The sequence below is a fragment of the Protomyctophum bolini genome (assembly GCF_963924005.1).
Source record: "Protomyctophum bolini genome assembly, chromosome: 6".
NCBI classification, from domain to species: domain Eukaryota; kingdom Metazoa; phylum Chordata; class Actinopteri; order Myctophiformes; family Myctophidae; genus Protomyctophum; species Protomyctophum bolini.
The window spans coordinates 23190608-23209267 of NC_137867.1; the positions used below are offsets into that span (position 1 = coordinate 23190608).

Sequence of the window (18660 nt, forward strand, 5' to 3'; positions counted from 1 at the left end):
TGAGTATCATCTATCTACCTAAATGAATTTATAACATTTGTAATACAACTCAGCAAAATCAAATTGATAGCCGTTGCTGACTTTCTCAATAATAAAATGTTTAAAATGTTTCTAAAAAGGCTATGGCTCTACTTACCTGTTGGGTTCTGTTCTGCGGCTCTCTGGAGAATGTTGTGTCTGTGTGTTAGATGCATGGCTAGTGACGTACATTTAAACATTGACACTGCATCACTGGTCACCGCCTGCCATCACCCTACCGACACAAACAGCCACCCACACAGCCAGGTCAGCCACCCACATGCACGCACGCACATACATACACACACACACACACACATGCATGCACATACACGCAACAACAACATTCAAAACAAGACTAGGATCTAAGAACAGGGTACTAGAGACAGAGAATTCACGACATTCAATAGTAGCAAAGTCAGCAAAAGTGCATTAGTGGGCAGTATGTGCAAAGAGGCAAGAATAAAGTGCTATCTGCTGTTCAGCAGTTGAATAGCAGCCGGGACAAAGGATAGTTTTAACCGATTAGTCTTTGTAGTGGGCACCCTCAGCCGGCAACCTGAGGGCATGTTGCTACAGGATAATACTTTTTACAGGTTTCATTTGGAGAAAAAAAATACTGGAACACTATATAATTGAAGCTGTTAAATTGGGCTATTTTACACCCCTTAAATAAAAGTGAAGCTCTCTCTAGCTGTGATGACATCACTGTGGGCTGTTCATACAGCTGACCTCTAGCTCAAAAATAAACTCCCCATGCCCACTGACACCACCTACCACCTCAAACACATAGAGACCTTTATACTTGACAGGCTGTCGCACGCGCACACACGCACAGTTTTCTGTGAACTTTAAAGGATTATGGTTCATTTACTGACCCTCCTAGCTGTCAATATAATGTTAAGACATGTAAACACATTAACAGAGAAATAAATGTAAACAATATCATAATTAGCACAATATTAAAATTATAACAATACTATAATATTGTTCAATTTAATCATTTTCATGATATACAGCCTATTGAACATCTAGGGGCCCTATCTTGTGCCACCCCTTACCCCTATATGCTTAATCTTATTTGCCATTTTTTACTATTTTAAAAAACATTTTAAAATAGTTCAACTACATTGACACGTGGTGAGCTTGTAGATTGGTTATTTGAACTATTTTAAAAGGGGTTTCAAAATAGTAAAAAACGAAATAGAAAATAAGTTTAGGGATGAGGGATAAGGGGGGATATACAGTATAGCCCCTAGTGCCCCAAGCCTACTGTATCAGATACTGTATGATCATTTTCACCACTAGAGGGTAGAAGTTAATTACATTTGCAATGAGACCCCAAACCTTGTTTTAGTCTTGGTTAAAATATTAGTTGGAGCCTGAGGCAGAGGCTATACATGCAAATAGATACAAAAATAATAATTATGCAATTAAAGACAGCAGTACACCAGCCTACCTATGTGTGCTTGCGCATATGAATGATGAATATACAGTACAGAAGCCAGGGGCCCGAGGACTGCCCAGAGGTCAGGTGGCTTTTTGTTGGAGTGAAGACCATCTTTATTACACTAATAAAAACCCAGAGTGCTCTCTGTAATGGAGAGATAAATGATTGGAGCCATCAGAGGACCATGCCTTTAAACGCTGTCACAGCTGCAATTAAGGCTAACGAGAGAACAGGACATTGTTGCCAAATGTTCTATACCATTGTCTAATGCATTAATGTCTTGGGGCCCACAATTAAATTGTTCTCCCGATTCTGTAAATGTTTCCAGTCTACCATAATTCTGGTTCACTTGATTGCGGTGGCTTGGGTTGATGTACGCCTGCTAAGAAGTGAAGCTATGCTGTGCAATATGCACAGTTTGAGACAGTGAGACTAATGCTCAAATGGAGAAAAGAAATCGTACAGTACCTGCAATTCAAGAGCCTTTCACTTATTTGTTTCTTGTTTGATATTTTCTCTTTGGATTATGATTGATCTCATTGTAAGTGTCTCTTGTAGGCACTGTAACTTCATTCCTTTTGCCACTATTGCCTGGAGCTAGATGAGACCTTTTCACCTTCCATCAATGCAAAGTTGTAATGGATATTTTTACTTTTTTAAGAGATGGCTCTTTCAGTTTTCTACACTAGAAATGAGTAGAATTCAGAGGAAGTCACTGATTTGGGTTGATTCTGATCCTAAGCGACAAAGGACCCCAAAGGAAAAGTTCCCTTAAAATTTTGTTTCAAGACTTTGAACTGACCAAAATGACCCTTCCTGAGGGTTTAGGCCATCATGCCAAATCGTACATTTTCCCTGTACCGCTGCCAATGACGATGTTTTGATATTATGATGAGATCAACATTTACAACAGTACAAACTTTCAGCAGAGGGAAAGTCACACTTTGTTAACTGCTATTTCAGTTTATTCTTTATTGTCCAGGCCATAAATAAGCCTCAATGAGCACTAATTCTATCATAAAGCACTTAACATTCTGTAAAGGTTCAAGAAGTTCTTGGCAAGGGTCAATGAAACTTCTTTTCAGTCTGGACTTTGCACACCAGGAGAAAATGAAATAGTGTATATTGGAGAGGAGAAATGGTGGGAAGGAGGCCAGAAAGGCTGAACCACTGACCCATGATAAAGTATAATAATGGCTAATAAAGTAGAATATTTTGCCCCATTAAATATGGAGAAGATAATGAGCTACGTCAGAAGACCTTACTCAAAGGACACAGCAGAGACGATACTTCAGTTGCCGGGTGCAAAGCGAGCCTGGTCTATAGACAGGTTCGCTTTGCACCGTTGGGCTAGGGTGGGCTTTTTATGATGAAATTGTAAAGTATTGCAATCCAATTCAAGTGAGATTTGTATTTAGTTATTGTATATTTAGTTGTATTATGGTTAAATCAATGAGAGCTTCTGCTGTCTGCACTGCAGATACTGCCTGCTGTGTTGTGGGGTGCTGTGGAAAGCCTGATCCGGTCTAAAGACCAATGGAAAAAAGGGAATATCCGCACTCTTTTGAGTAAAGTTTCATGAAACGAAATCACAGCAGCAGTCCACCTAGAGAAACGCGTTTCCGCACGCAGGCCTTCCTCAGCATTGCAAAAACCGCCTAAAATCAAGCTTTCACATTGCATACTCTTTCTTTATTGCTCATCTCTGTTACTGTGATTTTATTATCAGATGGAGATAAAGAAAGATAGCAATGCTAAGAGAAAGTAAAAGAAAATTCTCTGTTAGAGATAGTCACAGAAAGAAGAAGAAGAAGGACACTCTTCTTGGGGAAATGCATGGATGAAAAAGAAAGGCTAAACAGAAACAATGTATAATGAAAAGATACACAGAAATACATGAACTTACAGTATATGCACACACACAATGATGACATTCACTGATGCAAACATAGATAATTCTGATTCTGAGAAAGAGAGGGAGGAACGGGTGGAGTGAGGGAGGGTCCGGAGGGAGCATCTGTGGAAAGAGTAAAAGAGTTATAGTAATGTGCGACCTGTGTGACCTGTCGTTAGGGTTCTCTCACATGACAGCTTCTCTCTGTCTCCAGGCCTAATGCCAATATGCTAATCTACTTCAAATGGCCTTTTCATTGGCTGACAATGTCGCCGGTCGACACGTGCCAGCTAACTGTCCCCTCGTCCCGCTGTTAAAGACCAGCAGAGAATATAGTGAAGCCGCCATTACCGAGATAGGAGATAGCAGATGTAGCCTGTATGCCTGCTGCCCGCTCACAGTGAATCACCTACAGTACTGCTGTAGCAGGTTAACATACCGTAAGACACCTTCTGGAAAGGGTTTAGTGCTTAATATTGGTTACTCATTGAAAAGTCAGAGAGAGAACAGTAGAGCAGGGGTCTTCAACAGGGGGTCCCTGCATAATCTCTCTCTGTTAAGGGGTCCTTGGCCTGGTATAGAGGTGTTAAAGTTATTTTTAACCAATGTGAGTGTTGCAAATTAAATGTAACAAAATTACAAGAATGTTATTACAAATATTAACAGTATTTGATACAGCTGCCATGTAAAATATAAAGACATTTTATTGTATTTGATTGCATTAATCATATTATAAATAGCTAATTGTACATGTGTCTATAGCTTTTTGCTGTTTTTCTTTATTCTCACTTTTGAATCTTATTATATTTATTTTGAATTATTATTACCACAATTATTTTATGCTCAATGTTGAGGAGGCAATGCACACTACTCTCTCTCTCTCTCTCTCTCTCTCTCTCTCTCTCTTTCTTTAGCTTTTTACACAGTTTATTTTTGCTGCACTCTTCTCAATCTCTCTCCCTCTCTCTCTCCGACAAGGTCCTCAGCTACAGATCATAGACTGAATTCAGATGGTCACAGGTCACTCTCTAATCTGTGATCAGGAGAGAGAGGACACCTCTTAAGAATATTAGAATTTAATTAGTTCACCAAGAGAGTGTGACCTTGTATAGCTCTCTACTTGAGTAGTAGCTCTTTTTCATTTGTTCTCTCAACACTTCTTTCTCTACTTCCTCTTATTAGTAGGGGTATTCTCCCTGTCGTCCTATTATCTATTTCTCTCTCACTCTTTAGTGCTTTCCTCAAATATAGAGTTGTGGTAATGAGAAAGAAGATTACTTTAACATTAACTTGCATTACTGTGAATTTGAAATATCACAGTTATCTTTTGAGATTGTTTGACACAGGGACTAGTTGGAGTAATGTAGTCTTATGCCTAGTAGTTCAGCTTGGAGCACTGTATTATGAGTCTGTATAATGATAACTGTAATTGTTGCTCACGAGGAATCTATTAATGCAATTATGATTTCATACAAGTTAACACAAGTCTATGACATCCAATATTCAAAAGCAAAGACTGCTGTGTATGGAATAGAGAATACAATTTCATTTCTGTGTGTGTGTGTGTGTGTGTGTGTGTGTGTGTGTGTGTGTGTGTGTGTGTGTGTGTGTGTGCGTGTGTGTGTGTGTGTGTGTGTGTGTGTGTGTGTGTGTGTGTGTGTGTGTGTGTGTGTGTGCGTGCGTGCGTGCGTGCGTGCGTGTGTTGGACTGAATGTGAATGACAGGGCACATTAATGAATTAAGCTGCTCATTATGATGGCCTACTCTTGTTGGTCATTAAGAAAAACGCATGTAGAATTTGCCACCCTGGCCCCAATGAAGTGTGGGTAATTACTGCTAATGTATCATATTCTATTCAAGACCGTAACGTTTAGCTTCTGAGGGTCGACAGTAAAATGCCCTTTGACATAAATGTTTTATTCATTCTTAAGAGTCCCATTATTCATTTTGAACTCAAATTACTCATGTTAAACGGTTTTTCCCATGAAGATAAAGTTTTTTCATCAAATGAAGTATGTTTTGACTTGTGCAAATGAAATATTATCTCAATTGTATAGTCCTCCTTTAGTATTCATATCTGTTAACCATTTGAGGTCTTAATGGATGGTTTAGTATGTGCAAGATAAATGTTTTTCCTAATTAGATTGTACTTATTTTTTTGCATTGCAGATTGAGTTTGCAGGAGCACGCAGCAGTGGCTCAGGAGGTACAACAGCATGCTTGGGAAACAGAAGGTTCCTGATTCAACCCTTGGCTTCACCTCGTTATGGTGTCAAGGTATCTTTGAGCAAGACATTTAAAACTGCTCCTGATGAACAGGTTGGTGCCTTGCGTGTGTGTGACTGAGTTCATGTACATTGTAAAGTGTAAAGTGCTTTAGATAAGCCAAGTTGCCTAAAAATGTACCATTTACCCTTAGAGTATATAACTCTAACCACTTTGCAGATGCCTTCACAAAAATACAAGAAAACTTGCATTTTGGGGAAATTGGGAAACTGTTAACAAATTAATTGTTGAAAAGATTTGTTTACATTTATTCAGGATTTCCTCTTAGTCAGCTTTCATATATTTGGGATAGGGTCTCCATACAGTATATGGGAAATAGGAAGTAATCTACAACATACATGTATTATTATGATAAAACAAACTTTACTTCTTCAACACAAGTGGACTAAAATCCATAGACACATGCAGCCTGCCATATTTGTCACTGACCACCACGCTCCTGAGGTGTAATCGTGTGCTCTGCGTGGTGCGGTTTTGAAGTCAACTGATGAAAAAAGGAAGTAATTAAGAAAACCTTGCCGATGACTTAGTTAAAATCTGAAGTCGTTTCTGAATCAATTTCATACTATTTGCAGTAGTTATATAGTTGAGCTATATAGTTAAGCTTTTGTCCAACTGGCAAGGACTGGATTTGGAAATTAGCAGTATTTAACTGCAGTTCAAGTGGTGCACACATCCCAATTTTTATTCCTAAAACATTGTGACGGCTGCTGGATCAAAAAGTAATACTTGTAGAGGAGAGACATTTGTGCGCCGTCTTCAAAGCTCCCAAATATTTATTAAAGGTAGACAAAAACAATGTTTCGTTTCAGGTATAATGTATATCCGTGTGTGGATGTGCCTCTATACCTGGATTTTGAAATTAGTATAATTTATACTTATAATGTTAAACGGCTTTGATTAAGAGATTTTCATGTGATATTATGATTCCAAAGGCATCTACAGTAGCTGTGCTGCTGTGAACACAGAGGATCATGGAGGGTAATAATAGAGGCATTATTACGCCTCTTATTGTGTCTTAATTAGTGCTGTTTAATTATACGCTAATGCTGTTAGGGACATTAAAGACAGAGGGCCCCTGATCAGGGAATTAACACACATGTGCATGCTCATGCACACACACATCCACATGCACACATATGCACATCCACATCCACACACACACACACGCTCGCACGCACACACACGCACGCACACACACACACACACACACACACACACACACACACCGCACGCACGCACGCACGCACGCACACACATGCACACACACAGAACACACACACACACACACACACACACACACACACACACACACACACACACACACACACACACACTTATAATCTGTTTTAAATAAAGACAACCTGCAGAGTGTGTGTGTGTGTGTGTGTGTGTGTGTGTGTGTGTGTGTGTGTGTGTGTGTGTGTGTGTGTGTGTGTGTGTGTGTGTGTAAGTGCGTGTGTGCGTGTGTGCGTGCGTGCGTGCGTGCGTGCGTGCGTGCGTGCGTGTGGTGTGTGCAGTGTGCAGGCATGCCTGTGCATATTCACATGCATGCACGAAAGAGAGACATAAAAAGAGAGAAATAGAGGCATATAAAGGAGGAGGCATCTATTAGCAATATACCTTTTTTATGTATTTGGAAAGTGTGTTTGCATGCACCACACGCACGCACGCACGTGTGAGGAAAGTGTGACATTTGAAAAAGAAGAGGTTGAGCAAGAACTAAAAAGGAGGAAAATCTTGCCTGGGTCCAGACCTTTGAATCCACTGCCCACTCCACTTACTGGTTGATATAGTTCAGTCTGATATCAGGCTCTTCTCCACTGGTCATATAGAGCTGACACAACGTGAGTGATGCGCAAGACTTTATTCATTATTCTTCATTTGGATCCAGATTAGCTTCCACAAAATCAGTGGTAAATCAGTAACACAAAAACACGTTAATTGCACCACCAGATGACCAGATACTCTAATGTGTATTATAGCCATGACAGAAAACAGTTTTTCCACACAATTGTGGTGTATTTTAATCCAAATAGAAAATGTCATTAATAACTGAAGACACATTTTTATTTAGGCTCAACAGTTAGCCATGATAATGTTTATACATTTTGCAGCAGTGTTTCTCGTCAGCACTTGTAGATGGAACATGTGCAGAACATTTAACATTCAGTAATCTGGTTTTAGTGACCTGCTCAACTGATATCCCGCAGGCCCAGCTGGCCTACAGTAAATATATTAAGTGCAGTGGCATTAAGAACACAAATGCAATATACTTAGTTTGAGTAATGTTTTGTACTAATTTTAGTTGTAGATTCTCTTTCACTGAAGTTGGTGACATGCAATTTGAGTCATCAGCATACGTACTGTATCTACATCTGCATTTTAACAATTAAAATCTTTTATGAAAATATCAATTAAACTAGATCCGAGCTACTCTGTTGTGGAAGACGGCATGTTTTTTTTTTAAGTCAGAGAACCTGCCATTGATTAATACTTTCTGTATTCTACCAGACATGTTATAACACTTCAGACTTCACCCAAGCAAGAGCTATGTGTAAAAACCATCACAATATGCTTTGCAATAAGAATACTTTGATCAATTACATCAAAACCTGCAGTAAAATCCAAGAGCATATAGGTTTCCTGTGATTCATATTATACTGACTGTATAACCATTCATCAGCATGTATTATAAGTGCCCTGGTCTATAATTGTTTGCTTTTGTTTTCTATTAAAATAATGTAACATTTGATTAAAAATGATCTTAGTAACTTATAAGTAACTTATGCAGCAGGAACGGTACTAATATGTGTCAAATATGACCCTTTGGCATATAGGTCACAATATCAGCCCTTGGCACGATAAACAGGGGGAAAGGACAGGACAGGAGCCATATAAATCATTTTCAGTGGGCTGGCCCTGTGCTTTGTACTGCTGGAGAGGGCCGTCTTCAAAGCTGGGATTATGTTAAAAAGAGAGGGAACAAAGGAGACAAACTTGATCTGATTGCCCTTCCTGCTTTTGAAGTTATATGGAGATAGTATCCACCGGTCATATTAATCTTTTTGTGGATTCTATATACTTGTCTTGGGCATAACATGACCCTGCGCTTACTCATTGTGTGTGCCTTGCATGTGCACATTTGTATTCAGACACACACACACACACACACACACACACACGCACACACACACACACACACACACACACACACACACACACACACACACACACACACACACACACACATTTCAATGTCTTTATTTGAGTCCACATTTATAAAATACATTATCAAGAACACAAATATTTTTTAGTTGCTTTTGATATCCCACACACTCGAAACATCATGTGTCTCAGTGCCTGAGTCCAAACAAGCCCTAAATGTTCAGAATATATAGGCAACACATGCACATGAACTTATTCACAGCCAACAGGTCACTTCAGTCTGTCATATTACCAACACCGAAAGAAAACCATGGGTATACAAAAAGCACCTTCTCCTCCTAATAGACAGAGTGCCTATAAGAGAGGAGATTGAAAAGTATGTTGCAAGCCAATTGCTTTACACTTGGACAACCCCATAATCCTCAAGCCTCTGACCACTAGCCTGTGGACATGGCCCAGGCTGCCAAATATAAAAACAATGATCTGACACGTATATAGCCCATTGTATAATGGCCTGTACTAATGGTTGATACTTGTTTAGTAAAGAAAGTTTCCTCTAAACTTGAATCAAAGCACAGCCAACTTCCAGAAAAACCTCTATTCCTCTGTTCTCGTCAATTATAATGACATCTGGATGATCTGGTGTAGTTATATTTGCACATACGGTTGGGTCATTGCATTGAAACATTTCTCGTTTCACACAGGATTTTTTGTGAAACACAACAGAGGAATTGATTCAGTTTGGTTGGCAGCACTTATGGAGGCGTGCCTTTACTGTGAAGATGAGAATATCCTCATCAATCGCTGCGTTTTTTAGAATTGAGACACGGATCAGCCGTAGTCCTGTCCAGTGCCGTTTTCGCTGCTCTCTCTCACACACACACACACACACACACACACACACACATGCACACGCGCACACACACACACACGCACGCGCGCGCGCACGCACACACACACACACACACACACACACACACACACACACACACACACACACACACATACATGCCTGTGTGCTCATTCAGACACATTGAATACACACACACACACACACACACACACACATGCAGGCACGTATAACACACACACACACACACACACACACACACACACACACACACACACACACACACTCACACACTCACACACCAAGAGCATGTCTCATAGTCTGGATATCTTTTCAGCATCAGACTGATGCATGGTTTAACTGGGCTTTATTGCCTCAGGGGCAATGCTTATGCCCTGTCTCTCTTTTTTGCATTCTTACATGTAGCTATATGTATACATATGTTTGTCTCCTGTTTCTCAAATGTGTTAGAACAACTAATAGAATGAATACAGGATTCATTGTTGGATTATACAGTAAATTGTGGGCTATATATAAAGGCAAGAGGATTGACTGTTGTTTCCTTAACTTTAAATAAAAAATAAAAAGGCCAAATTGTTGTTTCACATACTAGAACAATTTGCTGTCCAAATGAGACCGATTGGAACCCGCAGTATCTTTAATAGCAGCCAGTACCCTTGTTGTAAACAGGCCATTTCCCCACCAATATGCAACAGGTGCAATGAGTTTTATTCGGTGTATCGTTTTCTATAGTCTAAAGCATATGGTTCAAGCAGCCATAATCATACATTTATTATGAATATATAAATGATTTATATATTGTAATGATGCCTTCATAAAGCCTTACAATATTTTAATATATATGGTCGACTCGTCGCTAAACTTATAGCGTTAAACGTTTGGCGCAAATTGTAGCCCTATATGCGCTCTGTCATTGGAAAATAAGTATAGGCCTATAGGGAAAAACGAACAGCAAAATGCGTTTCGAGTAATTGAACTCAGCATTTCAATAACTCAGACAACAATGAGAGATTTCGTTTAAATTCTTTATAAATATCTTCAAATAAATAGTTATTATACAAGCATAACATTTTCATTGCGATGCACATATAGTTTACTATAAGCAACACTGAAAAAAGAAGTGGCACGGGCCTATAGGCCTCTTTTTACATAGCCTAGAAGACTAGAATATAACAACTTTAAAATTAATCAAACGGCAATCTGAGTGTCCATAATCAAGGCAAAGAATATGAACAGAATGGGTGGATTTGGAAACCAATTTACATAATGTTCTCCTAATCAAAAGTTTCTTTGGGTTTAGCGAGCTTTATTATCTGATTGTAAGTCGGTGCCACATTACAACATATAGCCTAAATTCCCACATAAATTGTGCAAATTAAATTCGGTCCAATAGAAATGTCGTAAAACGGAACAAATTAAACCTTATTTATAGCGAATCTCCGCAGTCAATATACTAGTCATGGTTACATTGTTATGTGTCTCACATATACGCAATTCGCAATTAGAATATCCTTCTGATAGCCTATAGGCTATATAGCCACACACATTTCCCCAGAAACTTCCCGCAATTTACCCGTTTAGGACAGAAGTAGAGCCGGGTGTAAGGGGTTCCCTTTCCCTTCCAGTGGGTCGCCTTTTTCCAGAATCGATATCGGTGTGCAGAGTTGTCCTGGACCCGCCTGCAATCCCGTCAAACCAGGCATGCAGGGACCCAAAGACGGGGTGGCTTTGATTGGCACAGGAACAGCGGGAAGGGTTTGCCCGTTGGCGTTGTGGTAGAGGCCCTTCATGGACATGCCGAACGGCGCATAGTCGGTGGAAGTGGGCACGGGCACCCCGCCCATGGAATCCGACAGCATTCCAACATGTGGCCACATTGAATTGACGACGCTGCTGAGCTGCGAAGGCACAGGGTATCCCAGGTGATGCATGACGGAGGTGAGAGGCAGGCCGCTGGCCATCACGCCCTTATAGTCCCGACCTATGATGTTTTCGATGGCGAACGGGTGTTTAAACCCCCCAGGTTGGGAGCACGTTATGCCCCCGTAGCTCTGGAAATGTGGCAGTCGGCCCACGGTGCTGGCCGGGCCAACGGAGTGGTCGTGGTGCCCGGTGGTCCCTGCCAGCTTGCCCCCTTGGTGGTGGTGGTGATGATGGTGAAAGTAGTGCATCATTGGAGAGCTTTTGCAGGCCATGTGTTCTGAACGCAGCAGCTTGAAGCGTTTCCTTCTCCTTAGGAAACTGCCATTCTCAAACATATCTCCACAGTCCGGGTGGAGGGCCCAGAAACTGCCTTTACCCGGTTGGTCAGGGCGCCTTGGGATCTTGATGAAGCAATCGTTAAACGAGAGATTGTGCCTCAAGGAATTCTGCCACCGTTGTGTGTTCTCTCGGTAGTACGGGAAACGGTCCATGATGAACTTGTAAATGTCACTCAGAGGCAACATCTTTTCGGATGAGTTCTGGATAGCCATAGCCGTCAAAGAGATGTAGGAGTAGGGTGGCTTCTGGTCGCTGTAAGAGTTCTTACCAGGACGGGGCATGTTTTATTTTATTTCTTCAGATAATTGACGTTAAATGTAATAGTTGTTGTTTGTTGTTGTTGTTGTTTTCAGCTCTTTTCCAGACAATCACTACGGAGCTAAATTGATACCGTGCGTATCAATCCCCCTCTGAAGCATATTTTCCCAAGATCATCTCATTAAACTCATGAAATGCTGTTAGATGCGGGCACTATTTACTATCCTTGAGTTCTGTTGACGTGCGTGAAAACCTTCTGTATTCCAGGAAAAATGTTTCCAAAGTCCTTTTTCGGTCTTTATTCCATTTGGCGCTCGCCAAAACGAATGCGTAAAAGTCAGTCTGTGTGCGTAAAAGTTGAGGGGAAAAGTCTTGTCTCTTCCTATGTCAGAAGACTGTGAGAGGCCAATTGCTTAGATGTGTGTGCAGAATGGTAGAGAGGGCTTGCAGTGCTGAACCTCCTGCTCCTAGCTCCTCGTGTGCGCTGTTCCCGTTCTCCTCGCACCGTTTTTGTAAGTTTGTCAGCGGGCATGAGGACCCCTGCAGGTCTCTCGCTCTATTATCACACTGCATCGAGGCTCTTAGGGACACGTCAGGGGAGCGGAGAGAGGGGCATGATGATGCGGATGTGTGCGGGGTGGGAGTATTAAGAAAGAAAAAAAAGGGAGGGGGGGTATTTTCCAAGCATGCTCTCCTCGCCTGTTTACAAGAGAGAGCCACGCGCAAGGGGCGTAATGAATTTGGTCGACTAGTATTAAGAGTGTTTTACCGGTATAAGCTTAAGCAAATGCCCCCATCTTGATAACGACAACATTATAGCCGTACAAGTGGTGGTAAAGTACCAACATATAATATATATATAATATATAAAGAATTGTTTTACTATAAGGCCGCTGGATTACACGATGCAGCAGGCATGAGCAATGCATGCAGGCTATACTGCATCACTGAATTGAAATTCGTTAAACTCCTATAAGAAGCTAATATAATAGCCTTCTGCGCACACGCTCTGAAAACCATATAACGATTTTATTATCAAAGGCAAAACTATTTAATTTTAGTAGGCTATACATCGTCGGTCCTCACATTATAGTTTTGTTTTGAATATATATAGGCATGCATCATGTTACTTTGCTTTTACGGAACTTAAATTCCACACACACGCGCGCGCGCACACACATACGCACATGCACACGCGCGCGCGCGCGCGCACACACACACACACACACACACACACACACACATACACATTTGCTGAGATTAATTGCTGAGAGGGGAGTCCGGCTGTCTAGTCTATCTGTTCAAACACTCTCCGGTGAATCCTACAAGGATGTAAACAAACTTCCTCCGTTAATACAACGAATATACCTTACAACGGACAACAAAAGCTGCTCCCCTTCTCACCGGCCAGGTGCCTGACTCGGCCCTTGACGGCGTCTGTCTTCCCCGGTGCCCCGGTGGGTCCCCGAATACATTACAATAATTAAGCCTCCGTGATTTAGCCTCCTTGGAGGAAAGTCCAACAATGTAATTAAGGGCGAGCTGGCTATAATAGATATGAATATTCATAACAGTGTCAATTAATTAGCCGATACGTCTCTGCCGTTATGTCTCAGTCTCTCAGACCTTCAAGCCCACGCAAAAGGTCAACTGTCGACAGAGAGCGTTTTACAAAACGGTCGTAGCAACTTAAGTAACCTAATTGACGAAGAGAACAGTTTGATAAAACCCTAAATAAAGATACACTCTTTGTGTTTGCGTTTTGTTTTTCCTTGCATAGGCTAATTGTTTTCGTGGAGCCTGAAAAATGAGTTTTGAACCTCCAAGGCCCTGAGAGGCTAACGCGGGTGAAGCATCCTCTTTAAACGCCCGGGAAAGATCAATATTAAATCTGTTTTCACAAAGGGGGCCGTTAAGTAGACACCGTGGCTGATCTGCATAACAAAATTAATTAGGTAGTCAGCCTTCGCCTGCACCCAACTCCTGGACAAATAACTAGTTGTAAAGCACACCTTCTGGGCATACGGAACATATGCTGGAATTATCCCTAATTGACTAATTACATAAATTACTCATTAAGTTTACAGCACATCAATTATAAGAGATGTATCAATTAATTTTGCATAAATTACAAGCAGCGCGCAGCACAAAGATGGTGGTGGGGAAAACGAGGCTCGCCAGGAGGGGCTCTAAGGTGGTGTGTGTACAGTGTGTGTGTGTGTGTGTGTGTGTGTGTGTGTGTGTGTGTGTGTGTGTGTGTGTGTGTGTGTGTGTGTGTGTGTGTGTGTGTGTGTGTGTGTGCGTGCATACGTTCAGCGTGCGAGGGTCGTCTGTTTGTGCTGAATCTAATAATTATTTGTTTAGCTTTAGGGCAAGGATTATTTCTCTGTCACCCATTCGGAAGGAGAAAGTGTGGGGGTAATGGCAATTATACTAATAATAATAATGTTAAAGACCCCTCTTGAAGTCATCAGGGGCGCATCGTGGCGGAGAGAGCCATTTAAATCAATTAGCATGGCCTATTGTTTTCAACGGGAAATGAACCAGTTTGGGACTATAGCGAAGACGCTGTAAGCTTTACCGGTGTCAATCGGTGTATAATGGGAAATGATTTAGAAGCAACAACGGCCTAATGCGCCGTATCTCGCTCGGTTTCCCCATAAAACAGCAGGCGGCAGGGCTGGTATGGGTGAGGATGTGGTCTGGTGTGTCTATTCAAAGTTATTGATGATATAACTTTATTACTTTCAGATAATGTAGATTTTTTTTGTAGTCTGTTTATGTTTCCACTTTTGGCCAAATTCAAATTCCATTCATGGCCAAAGTTCAAAGGTCAAATATTTGAGCTACTTTACTAATCAGGCCAAGCACTATAGCTATATGGTTTATTCAGGGTCAAATAGCCATTGGGTCAGTGGGGCCGCAACCCAGGGGCTATTCAATTTCGTGCCCGCTATGGGGGCCCACAAACAAATTCTGGCCCACGCCCTGTGCATGGGGGTTAATCTGTCCCTTTTTGTTTGCTGTCATTAAAACCAAACATGTGAACATTGAGAAGATATGCTTCTTATATAAATCCCATGAGGTCCGTATATGACGCCTGCATTCTCATGAAGTTGGCTGCCATTCAACCTGATTCATATTTTCTAAACCCCCAAAGCGTATGCAGCGCACAATATAGACCGTAAAGTATATGCACACATACATTTACCAATACCTAAAAGCCCTGATAAACCCATAGAGGCTGCATGGGCTGCTTCGTTGTTGATGTTGTTTTTATTTTTATTGGGGCTCTAAAGTAATTATTTGGGCATTTATTTGATAGAGAAGTATGACCAAAAATAAATGGGGAAGCATTTAGTCATATATCTGGAACAAATGCCCGGAAAACTGCAAGTCTGCTGCCACTCGTATTTATTTTAAAACAACTAAATATGCATAATGTCATTTTATAATTGTATTTACTTTGCTTGATGTTTTTGAAAAGTGCTATACAAATATAATGGCCTTGCCTATAGAATGACATACACCGCAAATGGTCTTCCTGGACAACATAACAGCATGTTTTGTAACCTGGCATGGCTCAATCAAATCAAATACATTTTAAGAAGTATAGTCGTAGTATAAACCATGGCAAAGAAGTGTGTTGAAATAAAGTAAGCTACAAAATGCCTTTAAAACACGAAGCAAGTGCAGAGTTTGGCCTAATGGTGGCACTAGAGGAAAGGTTTGGCCTAAGGGTGCATGGCACTAGAGGAAATGCTATATGCAGGGTCATCCTGCAATCTAAAGGTCTGCTCACCCTGCTTTCAACCTCTCCCTGCCTAATCAGATTTTACTTGGCATATGCCCAACATTTAATATTTATTGCTGCTGCAGTGGATGGTTCATGGTCCAAGGTATTTATTGTTACAGTTCACACCAGCTCAGTGGCCTTGTGGTTAGAGTGTCTGCCCTGAGACTACTAGGAGGTCAGAGTTTGTTCCCCGGCTGGTGGAAAAATGGGACTCAATGCCTCCCTGCTTAGCACTCAGCATCAAGGGTTGGATTGGGGTAAGTCCCTGTGACATACTAGCGTGGTGTCCAGGGGGTGTACTTGTACATCAAGAGAAAATCATATATGTATATATCCTCTCTTCATAATGTAAATAGTATCCCAAGCGGCACACTTTACTATACTTATTTCGATGGAAATAAGCGAATTAGCACAAAAACCCAACCCCCTTATATTAGGGGAAATAGCCAATAATGCACTTTGGCACAAAATAACCTCTTTGGTGGGGACGTAACAACTACAAATAAAGGTAAGAAAGCCTTTTAGCTTATGGAATTCTCCTTTAAGCTCTGGACTGAATGCTCTGCGCCTGTAACATCATTCACGTGTTCTTCATTAGGAAAGTGTTGAGGCTATGGTGTTGTCCATGGATGGTTGGAAAACACGTTTGATTGCACTATATATAGTTTCTACTTTTTCCTTTTTTAATTGAATGTGCGCTGAATGAGTTTCATGATATTCCTGTTAATTAGAAAACTACACTGCCCCAATTCACAATAAATAGCTGCAATGGATGTGGATTATTCAATTAACATGCATGCTTTACAGCACAGGCTGTGCCAAAAACATTGGTAAGATCAACTTATCTTGGATATGATCCATCTTATTTCTTTATATAGCAAGAGTAGGACAAAACCTAGTACAGTATATGTTATTTTTATTCATTTATTTATTTATTACTGTATTGTGTTATCCTATTTTCAATGAATATGTATCTGTCATGGGTTGATGATTATTATTAGCAAGGTTCAAAAAGACTTAGGAGAGGTGAACTCTGTGCTCTGTGCAGCAAACACATCCCACTGCTAGTGTGCCAAAAAACAACAACATGCATGATATCATGACCAAGTGACATTTCATTAACATAAAACACTTTGACAGTGAGAACATTTAATGTCTGGTGGCATATACTGACCCAATGGTAAATGCACTATCCATTTTAAATATAAAAGTTCCATACCTGGCTGATATCCCAGTCCTCCTGCTCTCTAAAGGTGTCCGTGCATGTGTCTGTGTGTGAGAGCATGCATGTCTGTTGTGCGTGTGGTCGTGTGTGCTGGTGTTTTAGAATGCAGGCAGCAGGGAGGTAGGTGATACCTGACTGTGTTCGAGGCCTTCATCTACTGTACATCTCATCTTAATGCATAACATCAGGACTCCTCTCTCCTTGCATAAAAATATTCTCTATGCATCCTAAATGTCAGTAGAGTAATATGAAAAGTAACAGAGATCTAGGTCTTCAGAGAGAGACACAAATTATTGCTCATATGGTGTCACATTAGTTTTCATTTGATAAATATAACCTATTAGTAATTTACAAAATTTTGCGGCACGCTCGCGTCTAACGCCATACGGTCAGTGTTGTTGTTGTTTCTCCATGAATATCGCGTGTTAAACTGACCGTGTTGTTTCCATGTTTTTCCATGTTGTTTTTTCTATATGAATAAGAGAGAGATAGAGAATCCAAGTGCATCCGTGGTGATGTTTCAGCGCAGTTGTGGGAAAGCCCCGTGGTGGCCGTCTTTTGTCCTTGCTGGGTACTTTTACCTTTCCCCACTTTCAACACAGAGGGAGAGAACTTTAGCGCGTTCAGTGGTGTCTCTTGTGGCTCAAGTTCGCTTGAGACGGCGCCAGGAGGGGGGGGGTGGGGGGGGGCGTGACCATTTACTCAAACCCGAAAGAGATTCCACACTAGCATCACGGCCAGAAAGCACAGGCGTGAACGGCACTTCCACATACTCCACATACGTCACGGTCTATGACTTGGCCTCCTGAACTGGCGCACAAAATTGTGCGCTTTGTGGACGTGGAATTCTCTCAATTGTAATTGTGGTATGTATTCAATTCATCAACAGAGCATAGAACATTAACTGGAGAATGTATGTCATCAACAAATACAAGGTATATTTATAGATAAGAAAAAGGCTTCATGTGACCACCGCGCTCTGACTTTAGGTGTGTTACCTGTTCTAAACATCAACTAAATAAAGGTAGTGGGTCGCACACACCAAGACTTCAGTTCAAAATGTTTATTTCATTTTTTAAATAAACAGAAAAATGAAATTTTGAACTGAATTCTTGGTGTGTGCGACCCACTACCTTTATGTATTAGATAAGAAAAAGGAAAATCTATTTTGTACTTTTCTGACAGATGCTTTTTCAGGCCAGTTTTGAAAGAACAAGACAATGCATGGAACCATGGAAGTGGAATTCTGGTCATGGTGTGAACTCAGAACTAGGCATTATAGGTGGAGGCTCCTGGGTGTTTATGTCTAGTTTGGCATACCGTGCCTGTGTTTGTCATTATCATTGGTCCGTTATTGTGTTAACGTGTTACCATTAGGAAATGTGTTGATAGACTTTTATTGATCCCACGGGGGCAATTCTGTTAATTGCTA

General features: G+C 41.0%; 1 protein-coding gene across 1 annotated transcript; it reads right to left on the reverse strand.

Moving 5' to 3' along the window:
- Nucleotides 1-11264: 11264 nt before the first annotated feature.
- On the reverse strand, nt 11265-12230 carry foxb2 (forkhead box B2; the record flags this gene model as incomplete). The annotated part of the gene is made up of 1 exon (XM_080765038.1): nt 11265-12230. The coding sequence occupies one exon, from the start codon at nt 12228-12230 to the stop codon at nt 11265-11267; it is 966 nt and encodes a 321-aa protein (XP_080621164.1).
- Nucleotides 12231-18660: the final 6430 nt, after the last annotated feature.